Raw genomic sequence first — 18,913 nt, forward strand, 5'->3', positions numbered from 1 at the left:
TATTTATAAAGTTCGAAGTGAGTATTGAATCCTGTTTCTGGATCTCTACTTTACGGAAACAATATTATATTTCTAAAAGCCATGACCAGGAAAATAAACCTAAAAGTATCGAGACCAACAGCCATAACCAAATAAACCTAATGAAATGCAACATTACAGGTCTCAGAGGACAAATAATTCATAGAATCAGAGTAAAAAAGAGAAACTGGTGAACATACAAAATTTTACCACTCAAACTTCAAAGGTTTGAGTTCTTGCACTTTCATGTGGTTAGAGCTCCAGAAAAAGCAACAAAAACCTAAATGGTAATTTATATACAAATCCAGTTGAATTAAACAAACATACTCTACCCAGGCTATGTTATAATTGGGGGAAAAGAAATACATATAGAAAGTAGAAAACATTCTTCCAAGTGAACCGTATCAACTGCTCAGCTATCTTAAACACCGTTATGTTGTGCCAAGAGTGGACGAGTTCGTAGTTACGTTCTGCCCTTCATTTTTTTTTGTTGCCACGGCTAGCACAGAAACAGGGTCTACTTGCAAAAGAATAGAAGAATTACACGCTTTTAAGTGTTTGCTTGTGTACCTTACAGCTCCATTGTTTCACAGTCGATGCAAGAAGTATCGTCGAGTTTGAGTCCAGATTAGAACGGAGACTGGCACAGAGGGCAGGTGGATTTATGTGAAGTGGAGAACCATTTATAAAGGCATGCTGAATGGAACTTGTGCTTGCATGTCTTGCATGCCAAGCGAGGAATGCTGTGGTTGACTGTGTGGATAACACTGTAACAAATGGGACACTCTTCAACTCCTTCAAACTCCTTGTCAAAATTACGCTTCCATATCCTTATTGCTTCAGCTAAAGCACCATTCTGCATCACATAAGAAAAATCTAAATCATCCACTGCCCCTAATGTCCCTATATACTGACCTCTAGTCATGCAGGTCCACTCGAATCTTACACGCGTCACAGCTAACCTAATACAGGAATTACCAGATTTGGGGTTTTTCTCTTTTCTTGTTTTAAGATGATTAGGCTAGGATTCTGAACTCCCTTTCAGTACAGAAAAAGAAAAAAAGTTACCTGATTACGGACAAACGACATCATGGACAATAACCACTTCCGCTGCTTAACTTCACTTATTCCCAAACTCCTCATACAATCAACATCAACGTGCCTCAGTGGATATGACGAAGGAAGGCGAATTACTAGGTCCATCCCCGTCTCGTCTTTAGTATACGTAGCAATTACCTCATTGGCTGATTTACTTACAACAACTGAGAAATTTTCATCAGCAAATTCAGCTTTCTTTATCTGCAGCAAAGAATATTTTTCTAAGAGAATGATAGTGTTGTACCCCATAAAAATAATATCCACATGAGGTTGTAGTTTTGTGCCTCTAAATGACACCTCAGCACGGTGCTTTGGTCCATTGACCAGTTTTACGAAGTGGTATAAGGGTACCTCAACAAGAGCCAACACACCGCGGTAGAACTCCAGTGCAGGTACCCTTGCCAACTGATCTCCCAAGCTCATGGCATGTAGTAACTATCATGTTGAGCTTGGAGGATTTCAATGCTTACTCATGGCTAGAACCAGAATGAAGGAGCATCGCCGTTTACACTACCTCATTTGAAGACTTTAAGAGCAATAACTCTACTACATTTGATGGGAAATCGACTAACCTCTCTGCCCTTATCGTTAGGTTCAAATTGTTCATTTATCTAATAATTGTGAATCAAGCTGGAGAAAGGCTAGTATCCTTTGACTTTGTGTTGTCTGTATGTTCTTTGAGAGGAGCATAACTCATCAAACAAGCCAAATCATGTAAAGTGCAATGCCACTCATTTAGTTTGACCTAATCCTATGGTTCATGATACAAGCAACCTTACTACCTTACTTGAACAAGATCTATTTTATAGGTTGTACAAAAGTGTCCTGGACTCCTTGAGTTCTACAGATGCAAGCAATCTTTACAAGATATTTGATACAGTTTGGCTGGAAACCAACCACGTGAACATAGGCTATCACCAAAAGGAAGTCACATTCAAGAGGAATTGGTACCACCCATAGAAGTGATCCGAGAAATGGCCATTAAAAGCTAAGCAGTTAGTTAGTAAAGGGTATTGCCATGTCTGCTAGAGCTACTGAAATTGACAAAATACGCAACAGTACAGACTTAGAACCAGATGCTAAAGAGTTCTATGATGTGTTTTGAATGACCCACCTGGTCCACCCCCATCTCTAGGCATACTTTTGCAAACTAATACTGAGCAGCACCCAAATGAAATCCATATTAAGCGAGTAAATTCAAGGAGCTTAATTTCATTGTCTTGGATAAGTTGAAAAAGTAACAAGAGAACACATACAGCTAATAAATGAGCTTCGCCACAAGAGAACACATACCTGGGACAGTTCATTTGCAATGAGAGAAGGACTGCACCATGCTTTTGTAAAGGATTCAATGACAGAAGACTTTGAACGGTCACGCAAATCACAAAACCACCCTCGAACATAAGCAGGAAGAACACGGAGCATCAAGCCATATATTGCTCCAGCATATGATGCTAGTTTCACTGGTTCAACGGGCCAAAGAAATTCCACCAAAAACAATAATGAACCTGTGGTAATGGCTTGGTTTGCTGCAGTTGCAGCTTCTGATAGCCCAGCTGGAAGTTCTGTATCTTTCTTCTTCTGAAGAGCCATGCTTTCAACAGGTATATGCTGGAAAAGGCAATCTAATATCCTTGAACTAGCAGAATTCTGGATATATTGGACCAATCTTTCCCTCGCAGATGAGGATGGGGGCAATGACCATAAGTGTGACAGCAACAAAGACCAAGCAAGAAATATATTCACCTACAAAAGTTAAATCGTTCGTAATCAGGTCCTATTAAAGCAACAAGCATCAACTGAAATTTGAATGTGATATTTGAAGTTTTGACAATTCGATGGCAATTGGCAAGTAAATGTTAGAGACAATGTACTCACCCTTTCGTGGGCCATCAACTCCATGTCAAAAACATCATCAGGGAGTTTCTCAATCATAAATACAATTTCTTCCTTCAAAAGCACATTATATTCTGATGAAAAATCAACTTGAGTAGAGCCCTGTTCAGTCGTGGTATCATAATCCAGGTAGCAAGAAGTATTTTCTCTAATAATTGCAGAGTAAGAAATCGGTTCGGTTGAGAGCATAAAATAGGCTGCATATTGCAATGAAGGAACCGGTTTGGTGGAAAAAAGGATGCCATATAAAGAACTAACAGGGCCTTTACTGAGTCCCCAAAATTCAATTGATTTTACTGCTCTCTCTCTAGCATCTTTTGAGGATTTAGTAACACTTGAAGCTATCAAGTCCCAGAAATGAGGAAGTTCAATTCTTGAGGATGATATAATGGTTGTAGCTTTATCACCGTAGGAGCATACAATGGCCTCAGAAATTCCAGTGCAAAAGAACATGCGAAGAATTCCTTCAACAATGCGATCATTGACATGGTTCAATTTATCTAATCGCTGAGGGTTTAAAGTTTCCATATTTTTCAGGCCTTGTAGCCCAAAGGAACCGTAAAACAAAGAAAATGACAAAAGGGCATTTCTCGAAATGCAAAACGGGATTGGGTCTGAAATCTTAACACTTTGCTCAAGCTTTTCTAAAATTTCATTTGCATTCATTGAAGTAGAGCTATTGACGATAATACCATTCACGCTTTCAGCAATTTCCTCCATTACTACAACGGCTGGTTGGATCCAACTCATTAACTGACACAACAGAAACTCCCAATCTTCGTCATTGAATTGCTTCCAGCAGTAACCGACAGAAACAACCATAAGCTCGGACAATAACATTTGTACCCGTGGTGCATGATTAACCGTAGATGATCTACCAGATATATTTCTCTGTTTTCGAAATATTTCCAATAAAAGACTGCCCTCCTCCGTGCTTATATTTCTGTCTGGCTTCAACGTGTGTAAGCCTCTCATGGAACTACTAAAGGGATAACAAGATATCACCAACAAAAGCCAATCTTCCGCATCTGCCAGAAGAAATCAAAACACATCAAGGATAACAAATAATGTCCACGCAACAATAAATAGACCACAAATCACACATGATAAAGTCAAGTTAAATGAATACATGAGTCCCTAGTGCTTTTAGCCTTTTTTTCAGCTTCGTTCCTATCATTTAAAAAGTTTCAATTTTGTCATTATGTTTTAACATCTTTCAATTAGTACCCCTATTGGTTACTGCTAAAATGGGTTGGTGATATAAAATTTAGTGAGTTGAATAAAATTTAGAGAAAAAAGATAATATAATAGAGGAAAGATTTATATCATGTAAATCTATTATCAATCAATTTGAACAATTACCAACCAGAAGGACTAAATTTAACAATGTTAATACGTAAGGGACTAAATTGAAGCTTTTTAAAAACTAAAGACTAGATTTGGAAACCTACCCTAACACTAGGGACTAGGACTAGGACATATATTCAGTCATATGATTCTTAAAAGAAATATTCATAAATATGAAATGAAAGTTGGAAAGGAACTCACTAAGGTTTTTCCAGGGAAATAGCGAAATAGCGCATAAAGTCATTAGCAAAAGTGAAAATCTACAACTACAACAACAACAAGAAAAAAACAAAAAGAAGAAAAAAAGAAGAAAGAAAAACCAAATGATTATTTCCAAGTTGGTGCACGTTATGTAAGAAAGACAACAAATCACAAAGCCGCATATATATACAATGCACAAACGCTCAAAATTTATGGACAAGGATTCTCAATATCATCAAACGACATCTTACTTTTCCTAAGGAAGTAAAAGATTTATGGAAGAAAGAAATCAAAGAGTCTTCGCGGAGAAGACACCAACTTATACAATGCTCTTCGACAATGTTGTTCACTACATTTGGATGTAAATTGCCTAATATTTTTCCTTCTTATAGTCCTAACTCCCTCAATGTAAATTGAGAAGGATTTTTTTGTAAACATCATGGATAACCCATTCTTTTATAATAAATAAATAAATAAAATGAAAGCTATAATTATCAATAAGCATTCATACCAAAAATTGCACCCATCACTCCTTTAATCAAAAGTCCCCAGATAAAGAGCAAGGAATAAGAGGAGTATAATTTGGGCTGACTTGACGATTATTATATAGAAAAAAACCCTATCTACTGATCCCCCTCTTTTGTAATTATATATATGAAGAAAACAGCTGCACTTGAGCCTTATATGTTTGATGAAGAAAATGAAACTCGTAATGATAAATTAGAATATTCTAATAGTAGAAAATGAATGCTCTCTTTTCACGTCCCTAGTACACATGTTATCTAACATATATAGGTTTCACAATGCTCTCCCTTCACAACATCTGTTTTCGAAAGAAGGTGACATGGCATCCACTTGAATGCTACTTCAAATGCAAAGTCATAAAGATATAAGAAAAAATTAAATGAGATATGTTAGGAACAATCCAACAAAAGGAAACACATATGCACAAATTAAATATGATCAAAATAGTCAGAAACGATTTCTATCTATGGTCCATCAATTAATGTCAACTACTTCGACACATACCTTCCCCAGCCTGCCATTGACTTAATGATGGGAACAAAAGGACTCTCTGGAGCCAACCCTCGATTGTATTTTGAATAATATTTTCCTTTGAGCCCTCCACAGAGCATGAACCAGAATCATCAAACACAGTGTTTCTTTCACACATCGGGCGAATAAGAAAATTCACAATCAGTGGAAGAATCCTTAAACAGTCAATATTCACTGCTTCACCAATGAAAAGTCTTCTAACAAGCAACTCAAACAGTGAACTAGCTTTGTCTCTCCCCCATATGTTCTCTTTTAACATACTGAAAAGAAGAGATGCGAGAGCTCTCAAGAATGGTTCTTGAATATCGTCTAGCAAGGTATCTGGATAAGGCCAAATATTGACGATGCTTTGAGCAGCCCTGCTACCGCAGAGAAGAGCCCCATCCAACAAAATGTTGAAGGTGGAATTCAACAAGCTTACATGTGAACAGCTCCTTTTGACATAAGCACAAAATAAAGGAAGGAAAGAGCCTCTAGCATTACCTCCTGGCCACTTCCATGTGCATAATATTTCAGCAACCAGCCAAGCACGGCAAGTAACCTCATTATTTGTCGCCTCACCAAGGCAAGGCGAAGAACTTTCAACTTGGCCAGAAAAAAATTTCTCAAGTCCAATCTTCGACATAAGCATGCTTGCTAAAGAAATAAGCTTGTGATTTCCAGATTTCTGCATATGAAACATCGGTGTATTTTAACATTCAGTATGCAAAGCCTCATTGGAACTTTTACAACAGAAAACCCAATTTCGGTCAGAGATTAGAAAAAACAGTTATCAATGACTTAATTAATTAAATGGATGGAAACAGAATGCATCGAAGAAGAAATGCTTGACAGAATGTAGCCTAGGCAGTTTACAACTATCACGTACTCCTAGAAGGACAAACTTAGTTCGGGCCGACAGTAAAATTGAGCAGTGATTGCTATTTTATCGGCATAGAACATCTACCAAGCAACATAGAAGGAAAACAATGGATGGTCAGATACCCGCTCTCTAATATGGGTGATTAACCCAATAAGACGAGGAAAACCCAAACATGCAGATACACATTCAGAGAGTTATATTTTTATTAAAAACCAAAAAATGATATATATTTATATCGTTATCAGAAAATACAGAAAGAAATTGTCAAACTTCAGCATTGACAATAGTATTAAACTGTCATGAAGAAAGAAATAGTATAAATTAAACAAAGCCCACTCACGTGAATATGAAAGCCAATGTTTTTCGTATTTGAAGCGGCCAATTCATTTGGAGCCATGAAGTTGGGAGCAATCCAGAAAGGCCATGTATCACCCTTGATCAAAAGCTGGTCTAACATATACTGTTCCTCTAAGTGATCCTGAGAGATTTGATCCTTAATTTCAAGCATCCATTGGCAGCACAAAGACACAATTTCTTCAGTATCTTCACTGAAGATGGCAGATCTAATAAACTGAATCAGGATACTTCCATATTTTTTTCTGTTGTGTGTTTTACAGTTCTTCCAAAACTGATAAATCTTTTGGCGTAGGACACGCACACGTCCACCAAAAAGCAACCTTTCTCTCCTTTCTTCCTTAAATTTGTCATCAAGCATATCATCTTGTCTTTCTTCTATACTACAATCCCAGTCGATAGCATATATAGTAGCTAAAATACTAGGAAGTAGATAATTTTCTTCCCCTAGGTTGTATAAGCAAAAGACGCAGCGGTCAAGTACTTCTAGAGAAAAATGTGCCATCGCAACAACATCTGAAGAACTTATGGAATTGGGGAAAGAATTTCCTGGCTTAGGTATCAATAAAGAACAAGAATTTCTTGCCCAACTTAAAGGAGAGTGCAATATGAAACTAACTAATTTCTGAAATACCGCCTCGAATATAGCAATCAATGTATCTCTTGACACAAAAGAAGAGCAATCACTCTGTACTGAACCACCCAAAACAGAACTGCAAAGAAGAGAGATGATTAAGATTAAAACATAACACATCGAAACTGTGGACTAATATTTTAAATAGGACTCTACTAAGGCTAGGACTCAGTTTGCGAGAGTTATTTCATTTCTCAAAAACAAGCAACCATCCACCAATCTTTGGATACATGCAAGAAAAAAAAAGGATAGGAAAATGGAAATTGTCTAGCCATTTCCTGTTGGTATGTGTGTGCTTGCATATATATGCATACACACACACATCCATACATACATACACACATCCATACATAGATACATGCATACATATACATATATACTTCTTTTACAGAGGTGAAAGATGATCGAGTCATTTTCAAGAAACATGGCACTATATCAATCTGAATCATGAAATTCAATTCCCACTAAAGGACTTCCCGAGATGTAATGTATCCAACTTTCTAACTCATGATTGTAAGATTATGCAGTTAATAAGGGAAGGGGAAGAGAAAAAGTTGTAAGTAAAATGTACCGTTTCTAATGTATAAAAATACCACAGTTTAAAAAGCAAGTGAAATGAGGATACTAGTTTTCATGGGCCACTCCAATTGAAATAAATGATTAAATCAAGAAAACTAGTAAGTATGAAATGATTCAAAATGTGTACCATGTGTGATTCTAAATTGTAAATGTATCAGTTTTTTAAAACATAATTAGGTATAATCATTGAGACAAGAGATCTATAGTTTAGATACCATAAAAACTCTGTAAATGAACTTCTAAAGGGAGCCTGGGATTGCGCTATAGCAACAGCAGCAGATTCCAAATGCTCATGATGCCAGTTCCCAAGGTTAGCCTTCTGCCAAGTATTGGTGACATTTCTTGCGTCACTATTCGTAATTTTTCCTCTTGCTCTGTCTAAAAGCTTTGCCAACATGGCTAAACTTTCTGAGTTAATGGACTCAAGCACAACTCCAGTATGATCTAGATTAAATGAGTAACTGATAACAGAATTCCATTGATGGGAGAAATGTTCATCATCAATTAGTGCAAGCAAGAGATCTAATCGAGAACCAGCAGAGCTATTATTCCCTTGCAAACACCAAGGAACAAAAACTTCATTAAATATTTGCATGAATTGTCTTGCCTCCACATCTTGGGCCTCCACATCTTGGGCCTCAACACCAGACAAATGAGTAGAGGACATTCCGTTATTACAAATAAATAGTTCTCGAACAATCTTGCGAGGCCCAAAAACAGAAATAGCAGCAGATAGAAGCCTCACACCATCTGAAGATTCCTGATGTCAATGAAACAAGAATAATATAGTTTGAATTAGAAATATTTTAAGTTCAATAGTGGGAAAAGGAATAAGGTATTAGACATTAATACATTTTGGGAGTGATAGTATGTGGGGCCAAAAAGGCAGCCACAGAAACTGTGAGGCACGCAGGTTATCCACATTACAGCTTGGCATAAGTAAGATAACTAATAATTAGGTAAAGAAGTTCAAAATAGCTTCTTAAAGCATTACTGGAACAGGAGTTCAATTAATTCAAGTCATGCAAACCTGAGCACGTTGTTTCTGTGTTTTCGAATGAAAATTCATGTATTCCTTCCTTCTCTTCAGAATAATGTTTAGACTTGTAGTCAAAAGGGAAGACTAAAATTTGATGCAGTGCAACTATACTAGCTAACTAAATGTATAAACCTTTGGTTTCTATAGTAATTTAATCACCACATCCAAAAATAGAAAAAGCATAAGTGCAAAGAAGAAACACTTTGAGTAATGTTTCCAAGAAGTATGAGATATTGCCTTACATGCGATCTTATAATCGGGAAAGCATTTGCCAGTGTTGGTCCTACCAAGAGAGCCAAGGGCCAGATATCATCCTTGTCCATAGAAAGTTGCTCCAATTCTAATATAAATCCTATAATCTGTTCTATGGTTCCCGAGGCTACTTCTGTATTATCTGTCAACTGGAACATACTAATACAATTCTTCTGAAATTCCGTAGCAAAAACAGAAAGTAGATCATGTTCCACTAGGTAGATGCCGGATAGAATTTCAACAATGCATTTTCTCAAATCTTGTAAGTAGCTCATCGGATACTTTGTACTTGGTGTTTCTGCGGTCCTCTTGTTATTCAAAGGTGCACCTCCAGACAAGGCCCTGTCTTGACTCTTTAAACATTGAACGTCATGTAAGTAATCCTTCCATAAAAGGTTAACAAGAATAACATCAACGAGGGTAACTTGAAAATGAGCTAAGTCATCTCCACTGCAGAACCTGGGAGCAAAAAACAAAAGCAAATTACAAACCCAAGGTTAAAGCTTAATTCAATTATGTCCAGTACTGAATAAAGTGGCAGCAAAGAATCTCGTAGAAAAAAGTAATCTCCCATGCTAAACTAGCAAAAAAAAAAAAAAAAAAAAAAAAAAAAAAAAAAAAAAAAAAAAAAAAAAAAAAAAAAAAAAAAAAAAAAAAAAAAAAAAGAAGAAGAAAAGAAGAAAAGAAGGGAGAAAAACAAGGTCAAGAAACTAGCCCACCTTGATGCATTCTGTAGCCCCCAAAGAAAACATTCTTTAAAAGCCTGGAAAAATGCAAGCCTTTCTGCATTTGACGAATGGAATGGGTTCCTTCCAACCCATAAATTCTCGAAAAAGTTGAGGAGAAATTTCTGCTCTCCCACAGCACTAGGTGGAACTGTGTCCAAAAATAAAATCAAAGCTGGGTGGGAAATCAGTTGGGATCCAAAGCACCCATTTCTAAGAAAATTCCAAAATCTATTCAGTACAGTTTTCTGGACATTCACATATGTCCAACAGTTGGGCAGCCTTTTAGAAAAAAGTAATACTGCATCCCACATTGATGAATGGCAAGAAGGGTCTTTCTCCTGAAAAGCACCAAGGATAGAACCGGAAATAGTTTTCATGTTCTGTTCCTTAAAAGCATGAGGAATGTTTTTCACAAGGCTCTTTAAGACTGAAAAGGTAGCAGATCGGACAATGGTACTTTTGGACTGCAACAGGTGTACAAAGTATTTATGCTCGGTGAACAACTTTTCAGCAAATGAAATAGCAGTTTCCCTAGACTTGGAAGCATGCTTTGTTTCACCACTGCCTTTCCCAGTCCCTGATCTTTCAGTCCGAACACTCACTAAGACATCAATTAATGTGGCTAGAGCAAGCAGTGATGAAGAGATAACCTGCGTTTGAAGACAGCAAGAAACAGCATAACAGCACAACTTAAAACAAAAATAAAATCATCAAGCAGAAAGTAGTAGTATTTCCAATTAGGCAACTGGAAAATTGATATACAACATGAAGAGGAAATTCAGTCAAAGGAGGGAGTATGATATGAACCACGACCAAGGAATTTCCATACCTCAAGGTCCAATTACAAGGACGAGAGCCAAGAAGCTACAACAAACCTTGTACACATATATCCAAGTTATGGTGAACTCATCAAAGGAAATTCTAGAAGACGTCGGAGACCTCCCTTATATGTTGTGCAAAGTTGAGCTTCAAGAAAGAGATGCATTAAATGCACTTTAAGTTGCATTTATTGAACTCAGCTAAATTTATGGAACTAGTCCAAAGATGACTAGTAAGCACATTTCATTTGTTGCACTATTTAATTATAATTTAAATATTTGTTTGTCATATTTAAGCTAGTTTTTAATATAAGAGTTAAAGTTATATTGTAACCCATATAGGTTACCATATTCCACCATTAACTAGCCATTTTAATAGGGAGGTTATGGGTATTTCTCATTTACTAGCCAATTTAATTTGGGAGTTATGTGTGGTTAAGGTGGTAAAGGTTATATAAAGCCTTCTTTTCTTTGATAAGAGACATCACATTTTGGAATTAAAAAAGAATGAAAATGTGATGTCTCTAATCAAAGAAAAGAAGGCTTTATATAGCCTTTACAACCTTAACCACACATAACTCCCAAATTAAATTGGCTAGTAAATGAGAAATACCCATAACCTCCATATTAAAATGACTATTTAACGGTGGAATATGGTAACCTATGTGGGTTACAATATAACCTTAACTCTTGTATTAAAAACTAGCAATGAATGAAATGTGTTTATTAGTCATCGACTAGTTCCATAAATTTAGCTGAGTTCATTAAATGCGACTTAAAGTGCATTTAATGCATCTCTTTCTTGAAGCTCAACTTTGCACAACATATAAGGGAGGTCTCCAACGTCTTCTAGAATTTCCTTTGATGAGTTCACCATAGCTTGCATATATGTATACAAGGTTTGTTGTAGCTTCTTGGCTCTTGTCCTTGTAATTGGACCTTGAGGTATGGAAATTCCTTGGTCGTGGTTCATATCGAGAGAGTATCTAACATGCAACGTAAATATTAGGAACCATCCCTGTTCAAGAATAATTTGGGACATGAAGCTATTACTTTGAGGTAGCAAAGTCCCGTTATTGCACTAGCACTACTGCTACTGTTGGCCACTACCATAATGCAGATAGAGATTTAATGTAAAGTAATAGGGAAAAGAAGAAAAGAGTAAAAATTAATACGCACGCTTGTGCTATGAGAAATAAAAAGACAGATCGTTGATATACAGTCAACCCTAGTAATAGCCAAACATGAAGCAGAATCCAAGAGGGAGAATTTGAAAGCACACCTGCTGGTGCATCTCTTCCAATTCATCCTTAGCAACTACTTTATCTGACAAAGTGTCTGGTGTGAGCTTCAAGTTTTCCTCCAGGTATATAAATATCTCAGTTGTACATAAAATTAAAGCATCTACTCTCTTTTCCTGAGCAGGAAACGCTGCCTGTTGTCCACAATTCATTTAAAGCGGAAAGTGTTAAAAGGTTCCATAAGAAATGAATTCAACTGGAGTTGGGAATTTTTTTGACAATAATGATCACCCCCCCCCCCCCCCCCCCCCCAAAAAAAAAAAGCGTCACTTTATCTGTTGTTTAAAATTGTATCATTCCACTGGATCCTTCTTCAGTCAATATCGTTACCTTATCTATTAATTATAAATTCCTTGTTTTATTAGACAGAAACAAAGTTGTTTGTAGATTGTTTTTTTTTAAAAACAAAACAAATCTAAGTACGATCCAAGAAAATTTAGTGTTTAATGGAAATTGACCAGTCACGCTGCAGTATGCCGCCAACTCAAGTTGGGGGACAGAGTGAAAATCAATTGAGGTTCCAAAAAGCCATATGAATGCCAGACAGATAATCTCATTTGCAAAGGATAATGCCATTCGTTTTATATTCGTTAAAAAAATATGGTTCTTTACAAATAAGGCCCTTGTTCTGTTTTCGACTTCTTAGAAGATAGCATAACCAAACTAGAAGAAAAGAAACTTCCAGAAACTTCTTTTTGGAATTCATAAAATTTACTAAGATTTTTTAGCTTACAAAACAAAGATGTTGCAAAACTTCCTTGCTTTAAAAACATGATGTGTCAAAAGTGCCCTACAATTTTCACGTGCATAGTATTTTCCACTTTGTCTAGCAACACAATGAGAGGTAATTTGAGGAGTTTAAACCTATTTAGCACGGACACACTAATAAAAAGAATCTAAATCATCTTTTATTTTTCTATATGTAAAAGTGCTCTCCAAAGAAGCTAAAATCAAAATTTGTGAAACTGCATGGTACTTGCACACAAACTCTGCTTTTGATTGATCAAAGTCCCCAATTTGAGATCATGAACCCAACCCTTTGGACATTTATGTGTGAACCTTACTCTATCCATACACCCTCTCTCAAGTCATCACCAGTACTCTACTATAAATGAAAATGCTAATCAGTTTGGTAGTTGATAACATACCTGCAATGATTGCATTGCACTTTGAGAGACTTCAGAAACTGAATCAAATTGAGAAAACCACCATGGCCCCATCAGAGATTTCAGATGCGGAGCTATTTCTCTCCTGAGGAACATGAAAGAAATCCCACAAGCTAATTTAGTGCCTAAGCCTTATGACCAAATGAATTGATTGGCTATATTACATTAATGAGACCTGGCAATTAACCATTGAACATATTAAATAATTGAATTCTGCTAAATATCCAAATCCAACAAGAATAAGCCAGAAAGTAATTAAACAAAAAGGTTTGTGAAAATTTAAGGACTTCTTTATCAGTTTCTATAGGAATGAGGAGAAAATCAGTATATATCAGATGTCTACTTATAGTATAGTATGAGACTTATCTATAATCTTCGCAAGTATCTTTGTATTCAATAAATGCATTTCAAACAAAAAATAGCTTATGTTGTCAAGTTCATCATTACTCTACATATGATCTAGAAGCTTAACCACCAAACTAAGCAAAAGTTGCACTGAGATCAACATGCTACTCGTGCAGAATTGGCAGTGATACAGATTTGGGAAGGGCAAAAAAGTACCCAGCAGCAATGACGAGATTGGTCATTGTCTCATGTGTAGCAAGTCGTACATCCCTATTATAGTCCATCAACAGTTTCTTGTATTCAAATACCTATAAAAGAAATGAAGAAAGCTATCATTGAAAAAGAGCAAACATTTAAAAAATGCAGCACGATGCATAACTAAAGTCATAATATGACAACAAATAAAATTGGCTGGTAGACAAAATATTAATTAGTTAAAAGAAAAGAAGAAGAAGAAGAAGAAAGCAATCAAATAAAACATTAGACTAGACTTCAGTTGTTGGATAGTGTACATAAAAACTTGGGAGCAAAAGATAAATTAGAGTTTCCTATAAATCCAGCTAAACCATAAGGAAACAAGAAAGAACTTATCCACATAGTATGCAATGGCTGAAAAGAAATGAGCAAAAGAGAATAATTTTGAAAAGAACAAGTAAAGGTAAATTCTTTATAGAAGGAAACGGTCATCTTTCAAGCATAACATATACATTTCAACACTCCTCCTTAAGTTAAAGACAAGCCGAAAGGCTTTGTTCCTATTAGAAGTGTGAGACAATACCCTAAAGCGAATGGTAGTGAAGCCGTGGTTCAAAATTATACTACAATACAACTCAAAGTTGTTGGAAGGAAGCATAAGCGTCCATGAAGATCCATCATATTTTGCACAGTGGTCTGACCAGGCTGCATTACTAAATGCTAAATAGGTGAGAAAGGATGCAAGAACACAAAAAGTAAATTGGGGAAATAAAAGGACTAAATAGCAAGGATGTCGTATATTACCCTACTTCAAAAGCTTCTTTGTCAAGACTTAGCAGAAGAAAATTAGTCATTTTGGGGATATCTCAATGGAGGAAGATACTCATGGGAAAAAGTATCTTACATATAGAGTTACTCAGTCAACATGTTCGAGCCATAATCATATACCCTGATCATTGGAGAAAGTAAACCCCCAACAATTGAAAAGATTGGAGGGGTTGTCAGCCTCAGTGGCTAGACCAACAAAGTTAGAATGCCCCAGCTTGCATGGGACACAGGGACTATAGGACATGTAGCTTCATGAAGAAATGATGCCCACACCTTCCAAAACTCCAAACAAGCAATAGTCTAAATAATAATAAGGCAATCAAGAAATAGCTTTTGGTCACAAACGAATGGAATCCAGATAAGCTCAAAGAGAATCTTAGTGGTCCATGATATTGTCTGGGAACATGAGAAGATTGAAGACTAGAAGAAAAAGAGGCTTCTTGAGGAATTGAATTGTGATTCTGTGAGAGAGAGAGAGAGAGAGAGAGAGAGAGAGAGAGAGGGAGAGAAAATAATAGTAATAACTGTCCAAAATGAACAAGGATTTTGTCAAGTCTATTAGGAGCTTGAGAGGTGTTGATTTTAAGGAATCCAAAGAAACTTCTCAGGTCGTTAAAAGTTGTGGAGGTGTGCTTCTTATAGAACCTAGAAGGATTTTTTTTTTTATATCAGGTATTTGTAGCATACAGAGAGCTTGAAAACATCATGGGTTTCAGTGAAGGTCATGGTGTTTTTGGCTTCATAAGAATGGATTAATTATATTCAAAACTCTAGATAACTTTAAAGCTTCCTTGAATAGTCTCATAAATCTAAGAGCTCTTTTTTTTCTTCTTTTTTATTTTTTTTTTCCCCTTCCTACAAAAAATGAAGGCTTCCATTTAGGAATATAAAAAGGTGCAAACAGTGGCATCCAAAAAAAAACAACCAACAATAAAAACCTAATCTAAAGACAGTTCAACCAAAAAACAAATATATGAATGAATGTATGTATATAGTAACATCTTATATTATCATACGAAACTTTAATGAAATTGTTTCTTTACAAAAATATAAAGTATATATAGTATGTCTATATACCGACATAATACATACATACATACATACATACATACATACATACATACATTTATTCCATAAGAAACAAATTAGTATATAATATGCACAAGGCCCATCTCAAGGAATTCTATACTCCAGCTCACAGCTCAATTCTCCTTCCCCTATGGTTTCTATATCAAATCACCCTAACACTCTAATGACTATACCACATTAAAGGAGAATCACTAATGTATATGTATGCAACCCAACAAAAATTATATTAAACATGAAAATGAATGAATTCATAAGTCATCCATGCAAAGCCAAGATTAGCTGAACATGGAGAAGGAAAGAGAGGTACCCATTGTGGAATAATTGACGCAACGTCTTTCCCAGACTTCTGCTTAAGAAACTCGGATAAAGAGGCCAATGCTTTGAGCTGTTGAAAATCTAATAGCAAATTAGTTCTTATTAAAGAACCCTTAAAATTCTAACCGAAAAAAAAAAGGTAATAAAATCTCAACGAGTTTCCTCTACAGTATGTACAAAAAGTAAAATTTTGATGCAATGGTCCTAACCAACACTCTGGCTCACAATGGTGCTTTCAAATGTATGACTGTTACAACTAACTCTACACTTAAACGATTCCACGCCTTTTACATGAAAAGAGTGAAAAGAGTACTCACTATAATTAATCAATGATTATTATAACATTCAGATAGTTTTAAATGGGGGGTGGCATTGTTTAGATAAATTGAAATTTACGCAAAGATACTATAATGAATGAGTGCGGTTAAAGAATCACATTCCAAGAAGCAACCACTTAAACAACGAGAAGTTGTACAAGTGTAATACTGCATTTATATATGCAATTGTGGAGATCGCAAAGGGGGGAAAAAATACACCAAGCCAGTAATTTTTTTTTTTTTTTCCTTTTATTTCCACTAAGAAAATAACCACAGGCCCGTTACACAGAAATCCCAATCAATTTTTTAGTACCCTACTAATATTCTGTACGCACCACAGTTTTTTAGTTTGATGGTAGAATTAAACTGGACACAGAGGCTCTGGAGTGATGTTGAAAATTGGAAGAGATGTGTCAACCAGTACTCAACATTAGATAGCGCATTTTCGCTTAAAAGAGTAATACATTGACGAGCTTCTTATTATCCGTGCGTCAGAAGCTCTTAACTACTTATTTCCTAGTGAAGAGCCTTGCCTAACAGTAGATGAAAGACAACAGATAACTACATATAAATTACCTTGGTGGTTGGGTCTTTCCTTGAAAGCCTCTTCAAGTGCTGTGCAACTTCACCATCAATATCCTGCGTGCATACAAATATAATAAAAAAAAACGGTCCTATCAATGATTACAAATTCATTAATCAAGCAGCTTTACAATAATATCTATCATGTCTCAACTCTCAATCCAAACAACCATACCGAAAAAGATGCTGCATCATCCCCAGTGAGAGTAGAATCAAGCCGGTAACTACCAAGAAAGCCGCCGAATCCAGCAGCGTTAGCGGCGGAATCCGATGGCAGAAGTGACGCAGCCAAACTGTGTGCAAAAGAAAAGTTGAATTTCTCAAAGGAATATGAACAAAAAGAAAAGAATTTTAGCTAATGGAATAACTGAAAGCGGTGATCTTCGTAAATATGGAAGAGAAGTTAACAACCTGCTGCTTGAAGGTCTAGCCTTGCTTCTAGCACCGTCTCCCTTGGGTCTACCCATTCAAATTACAGGCAATAGCACAGGTGAAAAATAAAGAGGGATTGAGAATCCGAGAAAGAGGAGAAAGTTGAGAATAGAGATGGAAATCCGGATTATATTGGAAGTCCGCCGACTGAAAGGGGGAAGTTCTCAAAACGCGATGAGGTTCAGAGGTCTGGTAAAGGAGTATCGATACGCCGCCGCTACCGCTACCGCCACCGCCACCGCCGCCTTCCCCCTGAAATCGGTTAGTCGGGTTCAGCTCCGCCTCGAGTAACAGCGACGAAACGAGAAACGCCGCCTCCTGGCGAAAAGCTTATGAATTAGAGAGCGTTTCGGCTAAACAAATGGGTTTCTGTGTTGTATTCATTCGCTGGGAGACGAGAATGCAATTCCAATTTATAGGTTTCAACCCTTATTGAGTTCTAAGGTCACACAGCTGAAGGTTAGAGATAACACGACTCTTCACAATAATATGATATTGTCCACTTTGAGCATAAAGTCTCATGGCTTTGCTTTGGGCTTCCCAAAATGTCTCATACCAATAGAGTTAGTATTCCTCACTTCTAAACCCATGATCATTCCCTAAATTAGGGAAGCACGTCTCTCCTTAATCGAGGCTCGACTCCTTTGGAGTCTTAGTCATTTTTGACTGCCTTCGTACCTTCGAGGAGGCTTGACTCCTTTTTTCTTTTTGGAGTCCTTTGTTCGACATTCGAGGATTTGTCAATCTATTGGCACGGCTAAGTTTAGGGCATGACTCTGATACCATGTTAGACGAACACGACTCTCCACAATAGTATGATATTGTCTACTTTAAGCATAAGCTCTCATGGCTTTGCTTTGGGCTCCCCCAAAAGGCCTCATACCAATGGAGTTAGTATTCTTCACTTCTAAACCCATGATCATTCTCTAAATTGGCCGATGTGGGACTTTCATCATCCAACACTGAAAACTATGTCGGACTCGTATTTCCCTCCTAACGCCAAAGGTTTAATTCTCACTTTTCCCTTGCCTTTTTTAATATTTTATTTCCTTATTTGAACACAAAATAATAATAACAATTTTAAATGACTATTGCCCATGTTGGATCTCGGTCTACTGTCCTTGGGCAATGCCGAACGACGACGACGACTTGAAGCAACTTGCAAGAGGATAATTTGAGTATCAGATGATGTCGTGTCTAACCGACTCTGATGTTTAAGTCAATAACAAAGTCAGAGTAGTAGACAACTAAGTGTCACAATTGCACTCTTGAGGTAATGAGACAACGATTGTACGACATTTGTTTAACTTGGTGAAGAAGTTAGCTGTATGTAAGTCGGACTTTACGGACAATTTTGACATAAGATCGAGTCTCTGGTCACATTTGAGAGAAATATTTTAGAAAACGTGAGCAAGGAAATGCGTTGAAAACAATTTGAAAGATATCAATGTTATAACCAAA

The 18,913-nt window shown here is 36.5% G+C and overlaps 1 protein-coding gene across 3 annotated transcripts; it reads right to left on the minus strand.

The window, feature by feature from the left end:
- Positions 1–158: 158 nt before the first annotated feature.
- LOC111493187 (E3 ubiquitin-protein ligase listerin) lies at positions 159–17,904 on the minus strand. Of its 3 annotated transcripts, XR_002719973.1 has the most exons (17): positions 17,432–17,904; positions 17,196–17,313; positions 17,015–17,077; positions 16,114–16,191; positions 13,911–14,002; positions 13,332–13,434; positions 12,165–12,317; positions 10,056–10,714; positions 9,327–9,795; positions 8,261–8,805; positions 6,819–7,545; positions 5,590–6,283; positions 2,995–4,040; positions 2,410–2,862; positions 1,087–1,317; positions 564–874; positions 159–531 (listed from the first exon to the last, which is right to left on the minus strand). XR_002719973.1 is itself a non-coding variant. In XM_023142831.1 (16 exons), the coding sequence occupies exons 1-16, from the start codon at positions 17,485–17,487 to the stop codon at positions 647–649; spliced, it is 5,715 nt and encodes a 1,904-aa protein (XP_022998599.1). In that variant the 5' UTR covers positions 17,488–17,904; the 3' UTR covers positions 159–646. The 3 variants fall into 3 exon arrangements, 2 of the variants coding, with proteins under 2 accessions (XP_022998599.1, XP_022998600.1); XM_023142831.1 differs by having other exon boundaries at positions 159–874; XM_023142832.1 differs by lacking the exons at positions 17,196–17,313; positions 17,432–17,904 and having other exon boundaries at positions 159–874; positions 16,114–16,202; positions 17,015–17,075.
- Positions 17,905–18,913: the final 1,009 nt, after the last annotated feature.

Source organism: Cucurbita maxima, unplaced genomic scaffold, assembly GCF_002738345.1.
Source record: "Cucurbita maxima cultivar Rimu unplaced genomic scaffold, Cmax_1.0 Cma_Scf00018, whole genome shotgun sequence".
Taxonomy (NCBI): domain Eukaryota; kingdom Viridiplantae; phylum Streptophyta; class Magnoliopsida; order Cucurbitales; family Cucurbitaceae; genus Cucurbita; species Cucurbita maxima.

Bases quoted from the DNA above. Each gene is read 5' to 3' on its own strand.
- LOC111493187 (XM_023142831.1), bottom strand. From the start codon at position 17,487: ATGGGTAGACCCAAGGGAGACGGTGCTAGAAGCAAGGCTAGACCTTCA. The intron at 17,078-17,195 runs GTATGGTTGTTT...GTATGCACGCAG, and splicing joins ATGATGCAGCATCTTTTTCG to GATATTGATGGTGAAGTTGC. The intron at 14,003-16,113 runs GTACCTCTCTTT...TTTCTTTTATAG, and splicing joins CGTCAATTATTCCACAATGG to GTATTTGAATACAAGAAACT.